This window comes from Rhinolophus sinicus, chromosome 6, assembly GCF_057876585.1.
Source record: "Rhinolophus sinicus isolate RSI-liver-muscle chromosome 6, RSI-T2T, whole genome shotgun sequence".
Taxonomy (NCBI): domain Eukaryota; kingdom Metazoa; phylum Chordata; class Mammalia; order Chiroptera; family Rhinolophidae; genus Rhinolophus; species Rhinolophus sinicus.
The window spans coordinates 61,506,807-61,530,218 of record NC_142506.1 but is presented as its reverse complement, the minus strand read 5'-3'; the positions used below and the strand labels follow the sequence as shown (position 1 = coordinate 61,530,218).

Sequence of the window (23,412 nt, the reverse complement as noted above, 5' to 3'; positions counted from 1 at the left end):
CATTCTTGGTAATCTTCCTTATATAGTTTTAAAACTGTACTTTTCTAAATTCCCAGTGGAGCTGTTGGGTCCATTGGAATGTAGACATATGTTGTCCTAGTGGGTGTAGAAAAATTGCCTCCCTAGGATAGTATCCACATTGGTCATTTCTACAAACTTTTGGCAACCTGGGATTATAACAACTTAAAAAAAAATCAATTTGAGTGTTGAGAATGATAACTTGCATGTTTTCTTCAAAAAGAAAGGAACTCTTACCAGCTGTAGGTTCTTAATTGTCCACAAGAGGAAAGCTAGTCTTTTTTGAATAACAACTACTTGATAGTACCCAAATTCCTCCATTAGGTCAGTAGCAAATTCCTCTTTGATTTTAAACATTAAAGAAGTCATGATTGTATCTTTGGAGCATTGAGAGAGTATTTAGTCCAGTCTTGTTTAGCATGTCGTTTGGATAATGGCCTTTAGGTTGACAATAAGGGTAAAATCTTAAATGAGATTTATTTTAGGTCCGAATTGTAAAGGAAAAGAAAGTTGTCTTCCTAGCAATATCAAAGAAAAGCTTTTGCTGGAATTGCTCCATTCGCTCAGGTAGGCAACGTCCCAAACTCACACAGCCGGCACTTGCTTTGTAGAAGACAAACTGCATCTGTAATCAGTGTGACAAGACCACAGTTTCCATATCATCACTTCCACCAACTTTTATTGAAGAGTGTAACTTGAATAATAAAAATGCCATCATAGGTTGAGCAAAGTCATCAATAAGAACACTTTGAAATGAAGTAAGAAATAGATGTCAAGCAATGCCTTGTAGCAAAATATTGCATTTGGCCAAAGTTTTGCAATGGGATACAGCTTTTTAAAAATTGGGAATGAGATTAATTACATGGCTAATTGACCTGGGGAAGAGAATTTAATGAGCTCATTTCTCTCCTCCAAAGCCAGGAAGTCAGAAAGTGAGTTTTCATCTCGTCTTCCTTTTATGCAATTGGAACATATCTCCCCCACTTAGGGCTACCAGAAGTTATACTTATATCCTAATGCTATCTGATGGCTCCTGGGAAGTGTTAGATAAGATCTCCTTTGTAGTTACAGCTACAGTTGATAAAATTAACCGGAAACAAATTTTTGTCATAAATTGCTCCTTGCTCCACTCTATAGGCTAGCTCCTCTAAGTCCCATGGACCAGTACATTTACGCTCACAGAATCTGCTATTAATAATTATAAATAACATTTTCCATAGGAACAGTCTTCTACACTGTGGGTTTCACTTGAACTTGATATCAACACCTCCGTTAGGTTTTCACCTCTCTCTTTCTCCTCCTTCCCCCTCCTCTATCTGTAACTTCCAAATTTTGAATGTGTAATATGTGCCAGGCTTTGTGTTGGGCATTATTTAAATATTATCACTTATCCTCAGATTATTTTCAGTCAGTAATAATTGAGATACTGAGTTGTTTTCCCTTTTAGAGATGAAGACATTGACATTCACAGAAACTGAGATTCACAGAGGTAAAGTAGACTCAAGGGTTTACTCTTTAATGGTATTGTTCATATTATTTAACCTCTGCAATACTCAGGTGCCAACCTAACAGTAAAATAGTAGACAATGTTTAAGAGGGCTTACTATGTGACAGACACTTTGCCAAGTACATGGTCTTTACCACAATCGTATGAGTCAGGTATTATTACCCCCATGTTACAGATGAGAAGAATAAGGCTTAATGAGGTAGAATTAATTACACAAGAACACAGGGCTAGCATATCAAGGAACAGAAATCAGATGTGGGATATGATAACTGAAAGCCTACAGGATTCAATGAAATCATCCAATTTAAACGCTTAATATAGTGCCCAGTACATAGAAAGTATATTTTTCATGCGACTTTTCACAGGTAGTGGCAACACCAATATCGAACTAAGATGTCTGACTTCAAGCTTATGCCTAATCTCTAACTTTTGATTCTATAATATAAATTTGATTTACAAATGATTGCTGGTAAGAGGAAATTTTAAAAAGGTCATTTCCCCCACTTAATTTTTTTTTTTTTTTTTGCCAAAGACCCATAGTGTATAATATTCTAATGATTGCTACATATCTGTCTTTTACAAAATGAGTTTCATTATATATTGGTAAATACTTTATTGCACATCATCTAATAACAACCAATTGTGAAGACTATACATAAACATTATCCTTTTTACTAATTGTTCTCATTGTGTCCCCTCTCTAAATTTCCTCAAGAATGACTTTCTTTGAATATTAATATCATTGTTACATGTGAATTTTCAGTTAACAGCTTAGCAATTGTCCAATAAGCTCCTACAGTGTGAATGATACAAGGAGTATAAAAGTCAGTAATTTAGATTTCTTGCAAAATACATGTAAGTAAACTAGTTATTTCTATTGAAAGTGACAGGAGCAAGGTCAAGGTATTAATAGAGTGCTGTGGGAGAAGAGACGAGGGGAACTACCCCAGCCCAAAGAGGTGGTAAGTTCTGTGTTTCTAGAAATCAATCAATTTCTTCTAAGTTGATCTAGCTTGTTGTCATATAATTATGCATAATACTCTTCTTTGATTCTTTTTATTTCTGTGGCATCAATTGTAATCTCTCTTCTTTTAATTTGAATTTTATTTACTCTCTATTTATTTCTTAGTCTAGCTAAGGGTTTGTCAATTTTAAAGAATTAACACCAATCTTTTTCAAACTCTCCCACAAAATTGAAGTGACTGTTTCCTCTCGTTCTATGAGGTCAGCATTAATCTGATACCAAAACCAGACAAAGACACCACAAGAAAGGTTTTTAATAATAGTGAAGAAAGGGATACAAGTTAAATGCCCAAAGGGGAACGGTTTGAAAATGTCATGTTTTCAAGGAAATACAATACAAACATATATAGAAAAGTATTCGTAAGACAGTTTGAATTTGAAAACCAAGTAAAAAATAATAGGTAGAGTAGAACCCTATTTTCCAGATAAAGGTAGATTCATCTATGAATATGGACATGAAGCTACAACTTTAAGATGAAAGAACCAGATGACATAGATTTCTTTAGAATAAAGAAGGATATAAACTGAAAATATTTGCCAAGATGATCTAAAGGTGGTAGAGTTACAGGTGACTTTTACTTTTTATAATTTTATTTTTTATATAGTGTGCATTTATTGCTGATATATTAAAAATTGAGGGTGAATAAAATGCAATCGCATGGATAGTGATAAGAAAATTATACATGATTTGCATGTAACATTTTTACAAAGAAAATTTTTAAAATGTACATGTTTTACATTATACACAGATCAGTAAAATGCTACAGAGAAAATGATTCTCCTGTTGAGCGAAATGTAGGCTGCAAGTTTATGAATTACCAATAAACAGAGTACTATTGTGAAAAGATAAAAAATTTGCAAACAATGAGATTTGTAGTAGCAAGGATTTTGAGAGGCGACAGACTAAATTTCTATTGTAAAATTTGATTTAAAACATATGAAACTAAATGACACACTGACACACATTTTGGCGTTTGATCTTAAGGGTGATGCTATGTTACTATCTTTGAATGCAGTTTACAAAAACAGATAAAAGAGAAGGAAGACTTTGTAGTCTGTCCTTTGATTATAAAATTAATAAAACTGATGTATTTTTGGTCTCATAACTGTGTTTCTTTTTGCAACTCCTTTTAGATAAGGAGAACCATGATGAAATGGAGGAAATATGAATAAATTTTGAGTAAGTTATGAACATTAGGAGTAAACCTTTGAATCCTCACATTTTTTTCTACTGTAGCAATGATTTCTAAAGTATCATTTAAAATATAGAAATATTTGTATCTGATACTTTATGCAATTTCTGAACAAGATGATTTTTGACGTAACGTTTTCCCAGTCTCCCGTTGATCATTTGTCACTTTCAATTATATTTCAGTTTCTTCTGTAACAACTGGATTCCCCCTGATATGTCCCTGGATGCTCAAATGATAAGATTAGACATTGGCTATATTAGGATTAGGGACCTTTATCACTTATTCATTTTACTGTTATCCTTTTGATAGCTTTTTAAAGCCTATTAACCCACTCCACTAAGTTGCAGCCAAATACTTGGACATATTTGGAAGAAAAATCATAGAATAATTATTGAATCTAGAAATTTATTTTATTACATTTTCGACAAATAGTACAGAATGAGGTTTCTCTATTCTGATCATTGTAATGGAATAGTATTCTTTTGTTACTCTTACAGACTATCAAAAACAATCTATCAAAGATAACCCACAGGTGGTATCTCATTGTGGTTTTTATTTCCATTTCTCTAATGATCAGTGAGGTTTATTGCAGCACTATACACAATAGCCAAGACATGGAAATAACTGAAATGCCCATTGGTAGATGACTGGAGTAAGAAACTGTGGTACATTTATACAATGGAGTATTACACAGCCATAAAGAAGGAAAAATTACCATTTGCAACAATATGCGTGGACCTAGAGAACATTATGTTAAGTGAAATAAGTCAGACAGAGAAAAACAAATACCATATGATCTCACTTATGTGTGGAATCTAAAGAAAATAAATGAATGAACTAATCAGAAACAGTCTCAGAGACATAGTGAAAAAACTGAGGGTTGCTAGATGGGGGGTGGGTGGATAAGGGGGAAGGTGAAGGGATTAGAAAGCACAGTCAGTAACCACAAGATTGCCAAGGGGAAATGAATGTCAATTTGGGGAATGTAATCAATAATGTTGTAAAGATTTTGTAGGGTATCTGATGGACACTTTTCTCATTAGGGAGACCACCTCAGGGATGATGTAGATGCCTGATCACTGCACTGTACACCTGAAGCTGAGCTGAACAATAATGAATGCCAGCTACAAGTGTGTATGTGTATGTGTGTGTGTGTTTGTGTGTGTGTGTGTGTGTTTACAAGAAGCAGAGTACAGCATTAGGAATAGAGACAGTGGAAATGTAATGGCTCTGTGCGATGTCAGAGGGGTAGTGGATGGGGGAGGGGGTTGTCACTGAAGGATATAAATGATAAATATCTAACTATTACATTGTTTTGTGCACCTGAAACTGATATAAAAAAAAAGTATGTATAAATGTTAAAAAAATCAAATTAAATAAAATTAAATTTTTTTTTTTAAATTTTAAAAAAAGATAACCCACAGGTTCAAATACATTTTTATCAACTCTCCTCCCATCAGTCTCCATCTTGGTCAATTATTTCTTAATATCTTCAAATTTATAGAAAAAATACAAGCTTTCATAGAGGACATTTTAAAGAAATTTAACTATAGCAGTACCGCATCTATTCAGTCATTTATCCAATAATCTTAAATGCCCATTATGTGTCTTTGGAGGAAGGAATAAGAAAACGTCTCTTAGCCAGATATATGAAACTCCCAGGAAGGTTTGGGAGGAGAGGGAGATCTTCTAGCAAGCTAATCACAAAAGAGCTCAACAAACCAATGGACTGAAGGTTCTTTGAAAGCTTAAGTGCATAATGATGATCACGAGTCATCAAAAACAATTTGTGGTCCATAGTCACAAATTAAGAAAACAAAGAAAAATATGTTTTTGAATTATTTCAAAAATAGATTAAACTATTTTTTAAATATTCATTTAAAAAAATCGTATCTGGAAAATTTATGAGACGTAGTTAATTCCCCAATAATGGTAAATAATGAAATAGTATTTTTTTTAAGTCTAGTATATACCATATAGGCTAAAATTTTAGGAGCACAAAGGACAACTATGGGCACTGCCTTATTTTCTTAAGCATTTATAGAGAAAAGAGCATTTTGTCTATAATTTTATATCACTGCAGTTATCATAGGATGTTATAATAGTCCATTTACTTATCTCTTATTAGACTCTGAGCTTCAAGCAGGAATTAGATTTCATTCATCTAATAAGCCCCAGCATAATGCATAAAACATTGCAATTGCTCAATAAATGTTTATTGAGTAAGAGAATGTATAAATCAGTGAATAAATGAATGACTGCATGATGCAATAAGAACTCTTTTCTACAGTGAACCCATTCCTTCATTCCTGGTTCTAGCAAAGAAACAAAAGTGAAAGAAAAGTATTTCTCTTTCTACCCTCAATAACAACATGCCAACAAATATCTTTATCTAGGTAGTGCTATTCATGCAGTAAGAATAGCTAAGAGTTATGGTGTCAGGTCTACGTGCTTCTTGTTTATTAGATGAACGAAATCTTTTCAACAACCTATGAAGTAGGATTTGCTATTGCCTTCATCTTACAGTTGAGAAAACTGAGGAATAAGAAACTTAATAATTTCCTAAAGTCACTCACTAGAATGTCAAACGGTATAAAATAGAATGTAAAAATGTCCAAGGACAGCTATGTCTGTTGTTTTTCATTCATTACCACACCCTCAGTGCCTAGAAGAAGCTCTAACACAGCGTAGCCACTCAATTTACATGTATTTATAGAAAGAGCCCTCATTCTTAATCAGTGTGCTTTACTGGCTCCAGGGACAGAAAATGATCTCTGAGGGAGAGAGGTCTCTGACAGGAGGGCCTTGGAATGTTGAGGTCACTTCCCGCCTGTCCCTTTCCCCATTTTGGAAAATTCAGAGGTATGTAAGGAAGGTAGGTGATCTGTTTCTATATAGTATCACTTACGGAGCAAAAAAAAAAAAAAGATAATTTGTTCAACTATTCCCAAATGGTCTAAATGAATTAGAGATCTTCTGAAAGTCTGTAAATCGCCCCTTTCTCATCAGTAGAAGCCAGACTAGTATGTTGGAAATTTTAAGAGCCTAAATCTCTCATAATAATAATTGTCCTCAGGCTCACTTCACAGCTTCCTCTTTCCTTTGGATGCAGCAGTTCAATTGTAACTCAAAGGATGACATTTCCATGTAATTTCTTTTGTCTACTAGATAGAGAAGTCATCTTTATAAACATAAAAACTTCACAAACTTGCTAATTTATTATCAATGATAGATCAGGTGTGTGGGGCATGGGTGGAAGCAAAACTTCAACTGCAGAGAGAATCTAGAAAGAAAATTGCTCAGTACTTTGCACACGGTAGATGATTAATATATGTTTGATGAAGGCATGAATGAATGACCTAATAGACTGTTTACATTAGGACATGTCACAAGACTGAACCGGAATGTGTCTAGCATTTAACTGAATAACAACAGTAAATGTTTAAAGGTAAATGCAATATTTTTCGGGAGATTTTTACCTGTGGGTTACTATGTAATCTCAATTAACAAATTCAAAACAATTACGATGCTTTGCCGTTGAAAAGACAGAATTGCTCATGTATTTATCCTTCACTGATATACTCCTTTCTCAGTAATTATCTTTCCCCTGGCTAGAAATTCTCATATAATTAAAGTGTCCACAGAAAATATGTACTCAGTCTGCTCTCCAGGTGCTGAAATTAATAGCACAAATTAAATGACTACTAATACTGCTGGACAACACTTATCAGATATCGGTGGTAACACAACAATCATGAACACTTAGCATACATAGCCTGCCTGACATTTCAACTATTACTATGTATTGGCTCTTTTTAGAAACTTTCTAATTCATTCAATGATTTGTCTGAACCACTACAGGCAAAATACAATGGAGGATTGGGAAATCATCCAATAAAATAAATTTTAATAACGTGTGAAACAAAAATCTACATTTGCACAAATAAAGACTAGACAATTATGGACAACTGCTTCAGCTCTATATATTGTCTGTCTATAGATATGACCAATAGTCTCCATACTTGAAGCTTGGGGCTCCCAACAGTAAGTCTTGTGAATGCAGACCATCTAACTGTGTTTAGTTGTTGATAAGACAGAACCATTTGCACGAAGGGCCCTGGAATCTTATTCATTAATTTTGAATACGGTACATTGCTTGATTTTTTAAATTTTTCCCTTGGCCTACCCTGCTTTTCTTTATTCCCTCTTCCTCTTTAAGAATGGGGCCTGTTCAGGATGCTAAATATAACAGAAAAGAGGTATGTGCGATACACCAGGTTCCCCCAAGAGTCCAGAAGGAGGACCTGAAAGTTTGTTCAAGTTTGTAGGTAGTGGCCAAGTCAAAGCAATACTCTGTTATAGTAACCATAAGAATTTAATCCTAATGATACGCCAGAAAATATGGCCTAGGATAGAAAACACATTTATGTAGGCAAACCTGTACTGTTTTATAAAGGAAGAAAAAATGAATTCATTGTATTAAAGTGTTCTCTACATGCAAGTCTTCAAAGTTATATATATATAAACACATATACATACATACAAATACAGGTTCATATATTAAAAAGCAAAATCCATTCTCTTTTAGTTTTTGGGTCCCTCTGACCTTAATGAGTAAATATAATATAAAGATGCATCGTAGTTACTATGCAAATATAAAATCATTTTATTTTATTTCAACTATAGTTGACATACAGTATTAGTTACAGGCATACAATGGTGATTAGACATTTATATACCTTGTGAAGTGACCACACTGACAAGTCTAATAATAATGTGACACCATACATAGTTATTAAAATATTATTGACCATATTCTCTATGTTGTACTTCATATCCCACGACTATTTTTATAACTGGCAATTTGTACTTCTTAATTCCTTCACTTTCTTCACCCATCCCCACACCCTTTTATTTGGCAACCATTAATTTATTCTCTGCATCTATGAGAGTCTGTTGTGTTTGTTCATTTATCTTGTCTTTTGTAGATTCCACATATAAGTGAAATCATATGGTATATGTTTTTCTCTGTCTGACTTATTTCACTTAACATAATACCCTCTAGGTCCATCCATGTTGTCACAGATGGTAAGATTCCATTCTTTTTTTATGGATGAGTAATATTGCATTGTGTGTGTGTATATATTATGTGTGTGTGTGTGTGTGTGTGTGCGTATATATGTATGTATATATGTATGTATATATGTATGAGTATATATGTAAGTATACCACTTTTTTATCCATCCATCTATTGATGGACACAGTTGCTTTCATATCTTGGCTATTGTAAACAAAGCTGCATATTCAGACGGTGCCAAAAAATGTATATATATTTTAAGAAAGGATAAAACTTTATTAATTGTTAATACTCAATATATACTGATAACAAAAGATGAACACAATTCACGTTTGACTTCTGCAATGACAAGAGGTGCTCAAAGTGGTTCCCATCAGCGTCCAGACACTTCTGATTATGGTGAACTATTGCTTGAGCAACATTGATGAAAGCGTCCACTTGTATACATTTTTTTGGCATGCCCGGTATTTTTTCAAATTACTGTTTTGGATTTTTTTGCATAAATACCCAGAAGTTGAATTGCTGGGTCATATGACAGTTATATTTTTAATTTTTTTTTGAGGAAACTCTATAGTGTTTTCCATACTTGCTGCACCAATTTGCAATCTCACCGACTATAAGTGGGCTCCCATTTCTCCACATTCTCGCCAACATTTGTTTGTAGATTTATTGATAAACATTCTAAAAGATATGAGGAGATATCTCATTGTGGTTTTAAATATTTTAGAGAGAATCTACTGGTGTTAAAGGTGATAAATTTTTGTTAGACAGAAAATGTATTTTTTTCTTCCTTGGTTTTAACTGATAGTCTAGGTAGAAATACAATAGTCTAGGTTTGTTGGTTTCTTTCTGTCTGCACTTCAGAGGTACTATCCCACTGCCTTTTGGCTTCCATCGTGACTTGAGAAATCTAATGTCAACATTTCTCATAAATTAATGTCTACAAATCATCTGTCTTTTTCATTCTGGCTACTTTTAGGATCTACTCTTGCACTTTTGTGAGCAACAGATTTATTACATTTTACCTATGTATGTATTTATTTTTCTTAGCCTAGTTAGGATTGCAAAGAATCATGGCGTTCCTCACCTTCGGAAAATTCTTTACCATGATTTCCTTTACATGTCATTTTTTTCATTATTTTTATATTTTCATTATCTCCATTTGCTTCTTCTATAAAGCTGTCTCATATCCCTATGCTCTTAACCTCTTATTCATGTTTTTAACTTTCATTTTAAATACATTTATGCACATTCCTATCTCATGGAAATCACTAGTGCAAGTGTTTTTCAAAGATTAATAACATCACCACATGTCAAAGATTAAATGAAATTCTTGACCTTGACTCACTAAATGTGCATCTAATGTAGAATCTATAATACGAACTGCCTGAATGCTAGTTAATAAAAATGAATTTATTAGCATTACAAAAATTATAATATGAAATGAAATACATTTAGAGTAAAATCTTTCTGTGAGCAAAGAGAAAACATAAGCGGTAAAGCTTGATGTGTAATAAAAATATGACACAAGTTAGTCATGATGACTCATACTTTTAGACTTCAGTGCTCTAAAAGAACACACACTTCAAAATGACAGGAAATATTCATTTACATAATAAGCATTGAAGAGTGTGATGCTCCACCATTCAAATTATTGAATGAATGGTAGGAAGGCTTATTCTATAAAATGTTTTTAAGTTGGCTCTGCTATTTATAATACCAACAAAAATGCATCCTGATAGTTTGATTATAGTTAATTCATAAAAGCCATGATAAATAGTATAAAAGGGTCACAAATCAGAGCCAAAGAATAAGAGAAGTATTCATGGCTACTAATAAATTGCTCCGTGAACACTTGGCCACCCTTGCAGGTAATGATGTCACGAAATGATGAAAGAATAGCTAAGTAGTCACAAAGTGCCAATGCTTGGCAGAGGTACTGATCATTGCATCATTCTTGGCCTAGAGCCTCTGAAAGGTGAATGGAGCTGTTAAAAGAAAATGAAAAAAATCCTAAGATGCAAGTTTCAACTAACACTTTTCTTAAATCTAGATTCTATCAACCCTTGAACTCTTCTTAGAACAGGTAAAGAAAAACACCTGTTTTTCTTTAGTAATACGTATATTGTAGCTATGCAACCATGTTAATTGACATATAATGTATCCGCCCAAGCTTCCAATTCAATGTCTCTGAACCTAACACATACTTTTTGATAGTTATAATGTACTGTCTGAGGAGGTGAACCGGAGAGGGACTTTATGACCATAAAGCTACCAGCACAAGCAGTAGGAAATGATCTGAAAAACAGCAAGGGAAGAAGAGTGTGGGATTTAGAAGCCTATGTACCGAAATAACACGTTTTGAATAACTCCATGATATGAAATTTTAGAACAGGCCAAACTATAGTGACAGAAAGCAGATTTGTGGTTTCCTGAGATTGAGGGTTGGGGTCAGGGGGTTGTGTGAAGACTTGACTGTATGGGAATACGTGAGAATGTTTGGGAAAAGGGAAACCATCTATATCCTGATTAGAATCATGATTACACAAGGGTATGCATTTGCCAAAACTCACCAAACTATATGTTTTAAATAATACATCTTATTGCATGCAAATCATATTTCCATAAAATTGATTTAAAAAGCAAAGAAACACTAGTTTTACAAGATGTCACCATGGGTCAAATTAGGTAAAGGGTGCAAGAAATATCTTTGTATTATTTCTTTCAACTGGATATGAATTTACAATGATTTCAAAATAAAAAATTTACTTAAATTTTAAAGTGTATGTACAAGTAACTGATTACTTGTTATCCATAAAATTAATCACTTAAAAACAGTGTACGTTTCTTACCAAACAATTCATGTAAGCTCAATGCCCTTGTAATCCTGAAACCTACTTTGAAACATGCAACTCTGCCTGAAAGTTACTGAGTAGTATCTAGTCTTTTGGGATTTTTTTTTTTTTTGCCCTAAATTAATCCTAAAATGGAACCAGTAAATTAATGAATCACTGCTTCAGTCATTTAGGGGAAAGAAATGCCACAAGTACTCTAAAATGATTCTTTATTAATGAAATATACCATAATTACCTACGGTGTGCATCATACATTAAAATCAAAGCCTTACATTGCCAATACAATACCAAAATGTGTTCCTAGGCCAAAAACTCTGAGGAGACTCACGGAGCCTCCCCAAGGTCAATGTGGTAGGTATTACAAGAGGGAATAGAATATTTAGAGCTGCATCCTATCAACACTCGAGCTCTTAGGACAGATAAAGTAAGTACCAGAAAAAAAGTAAGTGTGGCTTGAGGGTCATATCAGAATCACAGACGTCTCTGGTAACAGATTGTCTTGAGTTGTTTCCCATTATTAGTTTAATTTGTTTTTATTTTTATTTTATAAATGATGGAAGAAATAGGTTTTACCAATGGAACTGTGAAAGCGATTGTTGGTCTTGCTATTCCCAGAATAACTAACCATGTATTCTAGTAACTAGTATAAGTTTCAATCTGTTAACTTTTGCTTTTTAAGGTTCCCAAGCACAAATGTGTCTGAAGCCCAGATAGTTAACCTCAGTGAGGTCGCGCAGATAAAAGGCTATGGATAGTAGTGAATATGGTACCAAACCAGAGACACTGCTCCAAAGAAGGTAACCGTCACCTGGAGTTGGCCAGTGCCGTCATGGGGGAATATGCACATCCTATGGGACTATTTTCTGATTAAGAGAAGTCGAAGGAAAAAAAAAAAGGAAGAAGTGAAAACTCTTGTTGAAAATTAAGTAAAAACCTGTTTAAATACCGTTCCCACCTATGGACCACCACTTTGTGACATCAACTTTATAAACAACTAAAGAATGCTTCACACAGCAAATTCCCTAGAATGGCCGGGTATATGAACTTGCTTCTGAATTCACCATTCTACTGTTTCCTCCCAACTTCATTCATTTTCACTTCTGCTAAAAACACTTTCTCATAGGACTGACAATTGCCAAGAACTGGCATATTCTCAAGGCTTACGTTTTCATCTGTTTGCCAAATGGCTGTAATATAATTCACAGAAGCCCTGTTTATTGAGTAATGTTATTAATGGTTAGCATAATACTGTGAAATTGAAGACATTCTTTTTGGATTATGTCCAGATCTTTAAAAAGAACATTGGTTCCAATAGGAAATGAATGGCTTATATTAAAACTTATTATTTTAAAAAAGTGGAACAATGTGAAAAGCACTTGAATAAGTATATTTTCAAACTACTGTAAGACAACTTTTTCAGATATATTAAGTCCCACATGCATTAAAATACTTTGAATGATAACAAAAAGAGAACGCCATGCTTATGAATGCTTTATAAAATCATTTTTCATTTTCAACACACTGTTGAAAATATAGGGCTGAGAAATCATTCAACTTAACAGTCTATTGACTTTTTCCCTTCAGCTGTATTTGCCAAATTTTGCTAAAGTGAAACATATTTGTTGCTTTTATATTTATGGCTAAATTCATAAATTATCAGAATATGTCAAACAGGAAAATAAACGTTAAAAACTTGACCTTTTCATTATCTTTAAAAGACACTTAATGGCTAAATAAGAAGCATTAAAATGTATTCTCCACCTAAATGATAGTTATTTCACTAGTTCATAATCTAACAGTTACCACCTGAGACCAAGTCTGAAAATCCCAACTTGACTTCTGAAACCAATCATGAGCCCAGATGCATTTAATGCCTCTATTTTAAAGGAAAAACATGAAATCATCCAAGAATGATAAAATATTAATCACTTAAATCTGAGCAATTAAAGACAAAGAAAAGGGGAAATATGGGATGGGGCACCAATAGGAAAAAAGAGGAGAGGTGGAAGTTGGGAGGATGGTAACAACTAGTCAAAATAAAACAAGAGATAGCTCAGAAAACAAACTATTATATGAAAGTTATTACCCAGTTAATTTTTTTCAATTACACCTACCATACAATATTATATTAGTTTCAGGTGTACAACACAGTACTTAGACATTTATATAACTTACAAAGTGTTCACCCCAATAAGTCGAGCACTCACTAACACCATAATATGTTCCCTATTTTGTACTTGACATGCTGTGACTATTTTTTTAACTGGCAATTTGCGCTTCTTAATTCCTTCCCCTTTTTTTACTCATACCCCCCAACCCCTTCCCATCTTGCAACCATCAATTTGTTCTCTATGAGTCTGCTTCTGTTTTGTTCATTTGTTTTGTTTTTTAAATTGCACATGTAAGTGAAGTCATATGGTATTTGTCTTTGTCTGACTTATTTCACTTAGCATAATACCCTCTAGGTCAATCCATTTTGCTGCAAATGGCAATATGCCATTCTTTTTTATGTACAAATAATATTCCACTGTATATATGTACCACTTCTTTATCAATTCGTCTATCCGAGAACACTTTGGTTGCTTCCATATGTTGGCTATTGTAAAAAATGCTGCAATAAACATAGAGGTGCATATATCTTTTCAAATTAGTGTTTTGGATTTCTTAGGATAGATACCTAGAAGTGGAACTGCTGGGTCATAAGATGGTTACATATTTTTAATTTTGGGGAAACCTCCATAAAGTTTTCCATTGGGGCTGTACCAATTTACTTTCCCAACAGGCACAAGGGTTCCCTTTTCTCCACATCCTCGCCAGCACTTGTTTGTTAATTTATTGATGATAGCCATTCTAACAAGTGTGAGGTGATACCTCATTGTGATTTTAATTTGCATTTCCCTGATAATTAGCGACGTTGAATGTGTTTTCAGGTCTGTTTGTCATCTGTATGTCTCCTTCGGATAAATGTCTAATCAGGTCCTCTGTCCATTTTTTAATCAGATTGTTTTCTGGTGTTAGATTGTATGGGTTCTTTATACATTTTGGATATTAACCCCTTATCAGATGTATCACTAGTGAATTTCTTCTCCCATTCAGTATATTGTCTTTTCGTTTTCATATTTTACTTTGCTGTGCAAAATCTTTAGTTTGATGTAGTCCCATTTATGTTTTTCTTTTCTTTCCCTTGCCTGAGAAGACACATCCAAAATGATATTGCTAAGAGTGATATGAAAAATATTTACTGCCTATGTTTTCTTCTAGGAGTTTTATGGTCTCAGATATTACATAAGACTTTAATCCATTTTGAGTTTATTCTTGTATATGGCATAAGAAAGTGGTCTAGTTTCTTTTTTTTTTTTTGCATGCATCTGTCCAGTTTTCCCAACACTATTTATTGAAGATACTATCTTTACCCCCTTCTATAATCTTGCCTCTTTGTTATACATTAATTGCTCACATGGGTGAGGGTTTATTTCTGGGCTCTCTATTCCATTCTGTTGCTCTATGTGTCTGTACCATGTGTCTATATGGCAGCACCATGCTACTTTGATTACTATAACCTTGTATAGTTTGAAATCAACATGATACTTCCAACTGTGTTCTTTCTCACAATTGCTTTGGCTATTCACTGTCTTTTGTAGTTCCATATAAATTTTAGGATTATTTGTTCTAGTTCTGTGAAAAATGCCATTGGTGTTTTGATAGGGATTGCATGCATTCTGTAGATTGTGTTTAGTAGTATGGACATTTGAACCATATTATTTTTTCCTATCCATGAACACAGCATAGCCTTCATTTATTTGTGTGCTCTTCAGTTTCTTTCTTTAATATCATATAGTTTTCCATGTACAGGTCTTTTTCCTCCTTGGTTAAATTTATTCCTAGGTATTTTGTTCTTTTTGATGTAATTATTAATGGAATTGTTTTCTTAATTTCTCTTTCTGATAGTTCGTTATTGGTGTATAAAAATGCAACCAATTGCTAAATATTTTGTATCCTGCTACTTTATTGAATTCATTTATCAGTTCTAATAGTTTTTTGGTGGAATAGTTAGAATGCTTTCTAGTACATGTCATCTGCAAATACTGAGAGTTTTACTTCTTCCTTTCCAATGCAATGCCTTGCGTTTCTTGCCTGAGACTGTGGCTAGGACTTCCAATACTATGTTGAATAAAAACGGTGAAATTGGACATCCTGGTCTTTTTCCTGATCTTAAAGAAAAGGCTTTCAGTTTTTCAGTTGCATATGATGTTAGCTCTGGGTTTTTCACACATGCCTTTTATAATGTTGAGATATGTTCCCTCTATTCCCACTTTGCAAAGAGTTTATCATAAATGGATGGTGGACTTTGTCAAATGCTTTTTCTGCATCTATTGAGATAATATGATTCCTATTCTTCACCTTGTTTGTGCAGTGTATCACAATGATTTGCAGATATTGAATTAAAGTTGCATACCAGGCATAAATCCCTCTTAATCATGGGGTATGATCTTTTTAATGAATTGCTGAATTCAGTTTGTTAACATTATGTTGAGGATTTCTGTATCTATGTTCATCAGGAGTATTGGCCAATAATTTTCTTTTTATTCTCGAGTCTTTTTTTTTTTTTTTTGGCTTTGGTATCAGGGTAATTCTGGACATGTAAAATGATTTTGGGAGCCTTCCCTCCTCCTCAATTTTTTTGAATAGTTTAAGGAGAGCAGATATTAATTCTTCTTCAAATGTTATGTAACAGTCACCTGTGAAGATATTTGGTTCAGGGCTTTGTTTTGGGGGAGTTTTTTGATTACTGATTTGATTTCATTATTAGTTCTAATCTTGTTCAGATTTTCTGTTCCTTCCTGATTCAGGCTTGGCAGAATATATGTTTCTAGGAATATATCCATTTCTTCCAGGTTGTCCAATATGTCGTTATATAATTTCCTGTAATATTTCCTCATAATTTTTTATATTCCTGTGGTGTTAGTTGCAATTTCTTTCATTTCTGATTTTATTAATGTCGGCCCTCTTTTTTTGGGCCCTCTTTTGTTTTCTTGATGAGTCTGGCCAAAGGTTTATCAATGTTATTTATCTTTTTAAAAACCAAGTCTTGGTTTCATTGACCTTGTCTAGTGTTCCTTTAGACTCTATTGTATTTATTACTACTCTTTATTTCCTTCCTTATACTACTCACTTTGGGCTTTGTTCATTCCTTTTCTAGTTCCTTTAGGTGTAAGGGTAAATTGTCACTTTTAGCCAGTTTTTAGTTTGCATATACTAGATAGATTCAGATCAAGGTACCCTACTAGATTCATTGCAGAGTATTTTTAATTGGATTATTAGTCAGTTGGAGGAGGAAGGGGGAGGTTAATGGAAGATATCATTGATTGCAAAAAAAGGGAAGAAATGTTCATCTTAAAGTGTCAAAAGGAGAAGAGTAGGATAAATAAAATAAACATCACTTTAAAAATCAAGAACAAATCAAACTGTGGAAAATTTAAGAACAATTATGGCTGAGTTAAAAGTGAATCGATTGATTAATCCAAGTAATTTCCTTTCTGTGACAATACATCATACAATACATCATACAATCAAACCTTTTAAAAGCAATCTTTTTAAAGATTTTCCCCCTCATGATATACTATCCAAACCAAATGCAAAGACTTCAGATGTTACAAAAAAAAAAAAAAAAAAAAGTAAAAGTTTCCTTCTCTCAAAGCAATTACCAACTAGTGGTTAAAACTAAATGAATAAATAAAAAGACCAGCAACATCAAGAAATGATCTGGACAATAAGGTCAAAGGAACATCTGAATAAGAACGTGAAAATTTTGGTTTGAACACAGAGAAAGAAAGGAAGCTGTAACCAAATGAAACCGAGTTGAAACTGAGGATACGGATTACATCTCAACTGTGCTAGAGCAAGTCTGCATTTTAGATGATATTCCTGACATTGAACTATATGCACTAATGCTGAACTCAAAAAGAAATGAAATCAGATTACGAATCTCAGTCGTCCAAAACTGAGCTCACCGAAACCTTTAGATAGTCTTTAAAAATAAGATGTTCCATGATATCATAAAACAAACTACACAGAAAAGTAAAGGGACTGACTAAAGACAAGTATAGAATGGAATCTAGGAGGCAGGGAAGTTCACCAGTGATACAAGAGTCTATGAGACAGTGTTATTTTAAAAGCTAGACGGGGGCGGTGGGTGGGGGGTGGGAGATGAGGGTAAGGGGGATCGAATATATGGTGATGGAAGGAGAACTGACTCTGGGTGGTGAACACACAATGGGATTTATAGATGATGTAATACAGAATTGTACACCTGAAATCTATGTAATTTTACTAACAATTGTCACCCCAATAAATTTAATTAAAAAAAAAATTGATATGCTATCATAATATCCCACGCTTATGTAACAAAAGACACAAATAGAGCCATTCTATGCCCTCATCACTGAAGAACTTGTTTTTAGAATGACAGCTACATAATATAGTTCACTGTATTTTCTACTTTAATAGGTATAGTCCAATTACCTTCCAAAATTATTACACCATTTGGCAGTCCCATCAGTGATGTATAAAAAGTTCATATTCTCACAAATCCTAAATGTTATCAGTCTTTAAACTTTTTGTTAATTTCACAGGTTCAAAATGATATTTTATATTTTGCAATTTCACGATTAAACCTGAGGTTGGGTAACCTGTCATGTGTTTATCGAAAATTATCGGTTCTCCCTTTGTAAATTGCTTTTTCATATATCTGCCCCTTTGTAATACGTTGTTGTATTTGAACTATTTTTAAATATTACTTGTGTATTAGGGATTGTGACGTAATCAGAAATATACATTTTTGTCTCTGGCACACAGCTCCTAAAACTTGTCATTTCCTAAGCGATAAGAGTGGTAGGGGCATCTTTTGTTATAACATTTGGTTTCTGTCCCCAGTTCCTGAAATAGCTCCAGAGCAATAAAGATGAAAGCAGCATCTTTTACTATTCATAACAACTCCCTTTCCACCCCACCTGATTTTGTTTATGATGATTTTAGGACACCTCATAAATATGGGGACTGGTTGCCAGGGGAACCAACCATGTGATTGGAGGGTTGGAACCTTCAACCCCACCTCTGGACCTCCAGGGAGAGGAGGGTGAAGAGGGGGCTAGGGGTTGAGTCAGTCATCAATGGCTTATTCACTCATGGAAGCTACATAATAAAGCTTCCAGAAAAACCTCATCCAGGTTGCTGAGCCCATTGAAGTGCAGGAAGAATGGTGTGCTCTGTGCCTCGTTCTACATGCTGCACCCGATGTAGCCCTTCCACCTGGCTGTTCTGGAGTTGCATCCGTTTATAATAAATGCTAATCTGGTAAGTAAGCTGTTTCCTTGAGTTCTGTGAGCCATCCTAGCAAATTATTGACCCCAAGGACGGGATTATGGGAACCCCCAATTTGTAGCTGAGTCAGACAGTAGTTGCCATTAACCTGGGGGGACCCATTACTGCAATTGGCATCTGAAATATGGGCTGTCTCATGGGACTGAGCTTTTAATCCATGGAGTGAGTCTGCTAACTCCAACTAGTGTCAGATTGAATGAAATTGTAGGCTACTTAGTCAGTGTCCAAACAGAATGGAGAATAGCTTGGTGTGGAAGACCCCACACATCTGTGTTGTGAGGAGTAGAGGAGCAGTGTGTTTCTTCTTTTTAGAGTGATCTTAACTCTACCTGTTAAGTGATGGGCTGATAAATACTTAAATCATATTATCATTACACTGGTTATGTTAGTCCTTACACTATACATGATTTTAAATGAGTATTTAATGGGATATGTCAACAATTTCATGGCCCCTGTGATGTTTCTTTCTTTCTCTTTGTATTTTATGTGTTTTGCTTATAAATGCCCCCTACTTTATATTTAGAAATATTGTTCTAAGCTTCATTTTATTAAATTTTGTTATTTTTACATTCAAATCTTTAAGCCACCTAGATTTCTGTACATGACATGAGGTTGGGCTCTGTTTCTTACAAGTTGACAGCCAAGTGACTCAAACCAGTTACTGAAGGCTTCGTACTGTAATATTTATTATTATTACTGCTATGATTGTTGTCGCACCCTCTTTCATATCAGCTGTTAATAATGTTGACACTGGCTATTTCTATCAACAAACCTTTCAGATTTTTTTTTTCCCATTGACTTCTTTTTCCTTTCCTAAAGATGTAGCTAAATTTCCACCTCAACTATAAAATGTTCCGACCATCATAGACTAAACTAACATAGGTCCTAAGTCATTTTACCATAGATTTTTCAATTACTAAAAATTATTGATATCAGCAATGATTCAAACTTGATTGATGCAAATACATAAAGATCCCTTAGCATCTAAAGGTTTTTTGTGGTTTTTTTTTATAGAAACCTTTGTATAAAAATACCCTTTCGATGTAGGAATCAGGAAACACCCACACCACCCCCGACACACACACACACACACACACACACACACACACACACACACACTTTTTAGGGCCGTCTATCCAAACACCTTAAAATACTAGTGGTTTTATAAACTGTGAGAATGCTGATGAAAAAATTGGAAAAAAAACACACACAAAAAAAAACAAAAAAACTCTGAGTTTAGTTTTAATAGTCATTTCTGAGTTTAGTTTTTAAAACAAAATTTTCCACATGATCAATGGCTTTTGTTTTTCTCTATACAACTGTTTTCTGCAGTAATTGGCATTTTAAGTTTGTATACATTTATTTTTAATCACCCTGAGAAGATAGAACAAAATTAAGTTTAAACGATTTAGAGTCACCATTTCACAACCACCCCGCCCCCTCGAGATTTCCAAGCATAAAACGGAAACTTACATGAAGTCCTTCAGTGAAGCTTTCCTGAGAACAGAGGCATCGATAGGGCTGGCTTGTCGTGTCACAGGCATCTGCATGACCATGGCACTGACATCTGTGAACAGAGCATCAGTCAGACAGCTCCTGAGAAACACCAGCTCAACTGCAAATATATTTTAGGACCTATGTGTATAAGCATATCCACTGTGTGAATTCAACGAGAGAGGTGAGTAGGTTAATCAACACAAAAATCAATTTCTCTTTAATTATGTGAATATTCATGGAAAGTTTTTAATTAATCCAGAGGTATTGGAAGGTGTGTCATCAATACCCAAACCACATCGATTGTGAAGGTAACTTTCAAGCCTACATGGTCATTTTCAAACCTGTATCAACCTTGCGGCACACTCACCAAGGGGAGGTATTTACTAAAACAATTCAAAATATAGTTAAGACTATAAAGTTTAGAATAAACTGCAGAATGAAGTAAACAGATTTCAATGTTTTTCCCCATAAGTAGATGGTGAATACTTAATAGTATTTTTTTCATTATGCTATTACTTAACCAAGTAATAGTCTGGTTTTAAAGATACACTTTTTTTTTTTTTTTTACAAGGAATATCATTCTTCTAGTACAATCCAATTCTAAATACGGTCTATACATGTACTGTTCCCATATTAGAGAGTATGCTGCCTGGTAGCTCTTTAGGTATCTACATATTTAAATACCGTGAGCCTTGTTTTCTACTATGGTCAGATATTTATACATTACATAAGGCATATAAGTTGTTTTTTCTTTCTTTGAAAGCAAACAGACATTCCTCAGAAAACTGTGGGATGTGAACTCAGGGAGACCAAGCCCAGTACTTACAAATGAGCCGCTACTATAGTTGCCATTACAAATCAAGCTTCTTCTCTTTGATTTCAAGAATACTTGAAAATTATGCTCCAGAAAAAAACAATCAAACTATTTGGTAAATTATTTCAAAGTCAGATCCGTGGTACCCAAACGTCTAAACCCAACAGCCTTTGCAAATTGATTCTATAACCATGTGATATTATAGACAGAAAAGATACACATCTCCCCAAGAAATCTTAGAGTAGGAAACCATTTCAATACTTGAAGCTTAGAATTGGGCTTGCTCTAAAACCTTAGCTAATATCGTTTTAAATGACAAAAATCTTGAAAACAAAATTCATAGTGAAAAGCGCACTGCCATGGAAACCCTACCTCCCAATAATGGTGATTTCATCGACCGCATAGTATCTGTGTCTGAGGCTGACAGGAGTCTCAGTTGTGTAGTACTGTCCGTGGAAATAAAGCCTTATTTGCGTGGCTTTTACAAACTCTTGAAGAGATTTGGTATTGTAGAAATCATTGTATCCAGGACGATGACTCGGTCCCGGTGTCAGGATGCTAAATGTAACATTGCCACGGGAATAGGGCGTAAAACTGGGTGAAAGAAATGTGAAATCATGAAAAGCTATTCATATTTTTGACAGAACAGAAATTATAATACCCTATGAGCAACAGCTTAAATTCTTCATTCTGGAAAGCGTAGTCTATATATTTCACATGCAAACAACATAAGATCATCACAGAGTAATACAGCAGAGCATTTCCTTGAGGACATAATAAAAATTCAATTAATACAGATAACTTGCTAAACAATCTGAAAATCATATCATAAAGAACAAATGCAACGGAACTTTAAACCATGTAAAACTCAATCAAGTGAGGAATCCTAGAAGAATGTTTCAAGAGAGACGTTGGTGCAGGAAAGTATCTACCAGCTGAGCGAGTTAGTTTACATGTAGATTTTCACTAACCCATAATCTAGTAAAATTAACTCCTAATGCCTGCAAAAAATAATTGTTGCAAAAAATGGCCATACTTAGAAAGCTGAAGACAGTTGACGGAATCAGGATTTTCCAAATCTCCGTTGTTTTTCATTCCAAAATCACTGCAATTTCTAGCGAAATATTGCCAGTCTTCCCAATCGAGGCCAGTCTCCTTCTTCCTCTGAATCCTTATTGCTGTTGGTTGTGGACTGAAGAATTGAATGACAATATAAAACACCTGCAAATAAATCATTATTGTCATTGAAGTTTAAAGTTTGTCCCCATCATATAAATCAAACCGTGGAATTGTCAGATTCAAATAGAATGGCTTACCGCCTCATCATGACAACTATCAAATATTTATCAGACATCCAGAAATGTCACAGCCTATAGTTAAAGCTACACTTTCTGTCATTGCATATCTGATTCTCTTCTCACCAATTTTATAAATTAAAGTGGAAATCAATATTAAGTTTGGTAAGTCATGAAAAAAGAACATGACTTCCGTGAAGTAACTATTATGCGTGTTCTTAACTAGTTATTTAAAATAAGCACTTTTTTTTTTTTTAATTTGTGGGACTTAACATGAAAAGGAATGTTTCACTTCATAAATTTGAAAAAAAAAAAAAAAAAAATCCCTAAAAGTTAGGCCCTGAATATCTTCTTTCAGATATTTTTATTTCATACACTATAATGGTCCATTGCCTAATTCAGTTTTGACCTTGTCGTGGGTTGAATTTTATCCCCACATAAATGCCCAAGTTTTCATTCCTGGTCCCTGTGGATGTGACCTCATCTGGAATCACGGGTCTTTGCGGATGTCATTAAGTTAAAGGATCTCAAGAAGAGATCATTCTGGATATAGGGTGGTCCTCACAAGAGAAGGAGGAGAAAGGATTGACACACAGACAGAACCAAGGAAGAAGGCCCCGGTACAATGGAGGCAGAGATGAAAGTGATGCTGCCGGGTTCCAAGTAATACCAGGATCCAGCGGAGCTGGAACAGGCAGGAAAGATTCTCCCAGAGAGCTTTTGGGGGAGTACCGCCCTACTCACACCTGGATT

At 34.3% G+C, this 23,412-nt stretch overlaps 1 protein-coding gene across 2 annotated transcripts in view; it reads right to left on the bottom strand.

The window, feature by feature from the left end:
- Positions 1-23,412, bottom strand: part of USH2A (usherin) — a 580,537-nt gene that overhangs the window by 499,216 nt on the left and 57,909 nt on the right. For both annotated transcript variants that reach the window (XM_088799150.1, XM_088799151.1), the window contains exons 6-8: positions 22,401-22,585; positions 21,737-21,958; positions 20,527-20,620 (exon numbers count right to left, since the gene is read on the bottom strand). In XM_088799150.1, the coding sequence (XP_088655276.1) occupies positions 20,527-20,620; positions 21,737-21,958; positions 22,401-22,585 (501 nt within the window). The remainder of the gene's footprint in view (positions 1-20,526; positions 20,621-21,736; positions 21,959-22,400; positions 22,586-23,412) is intronic.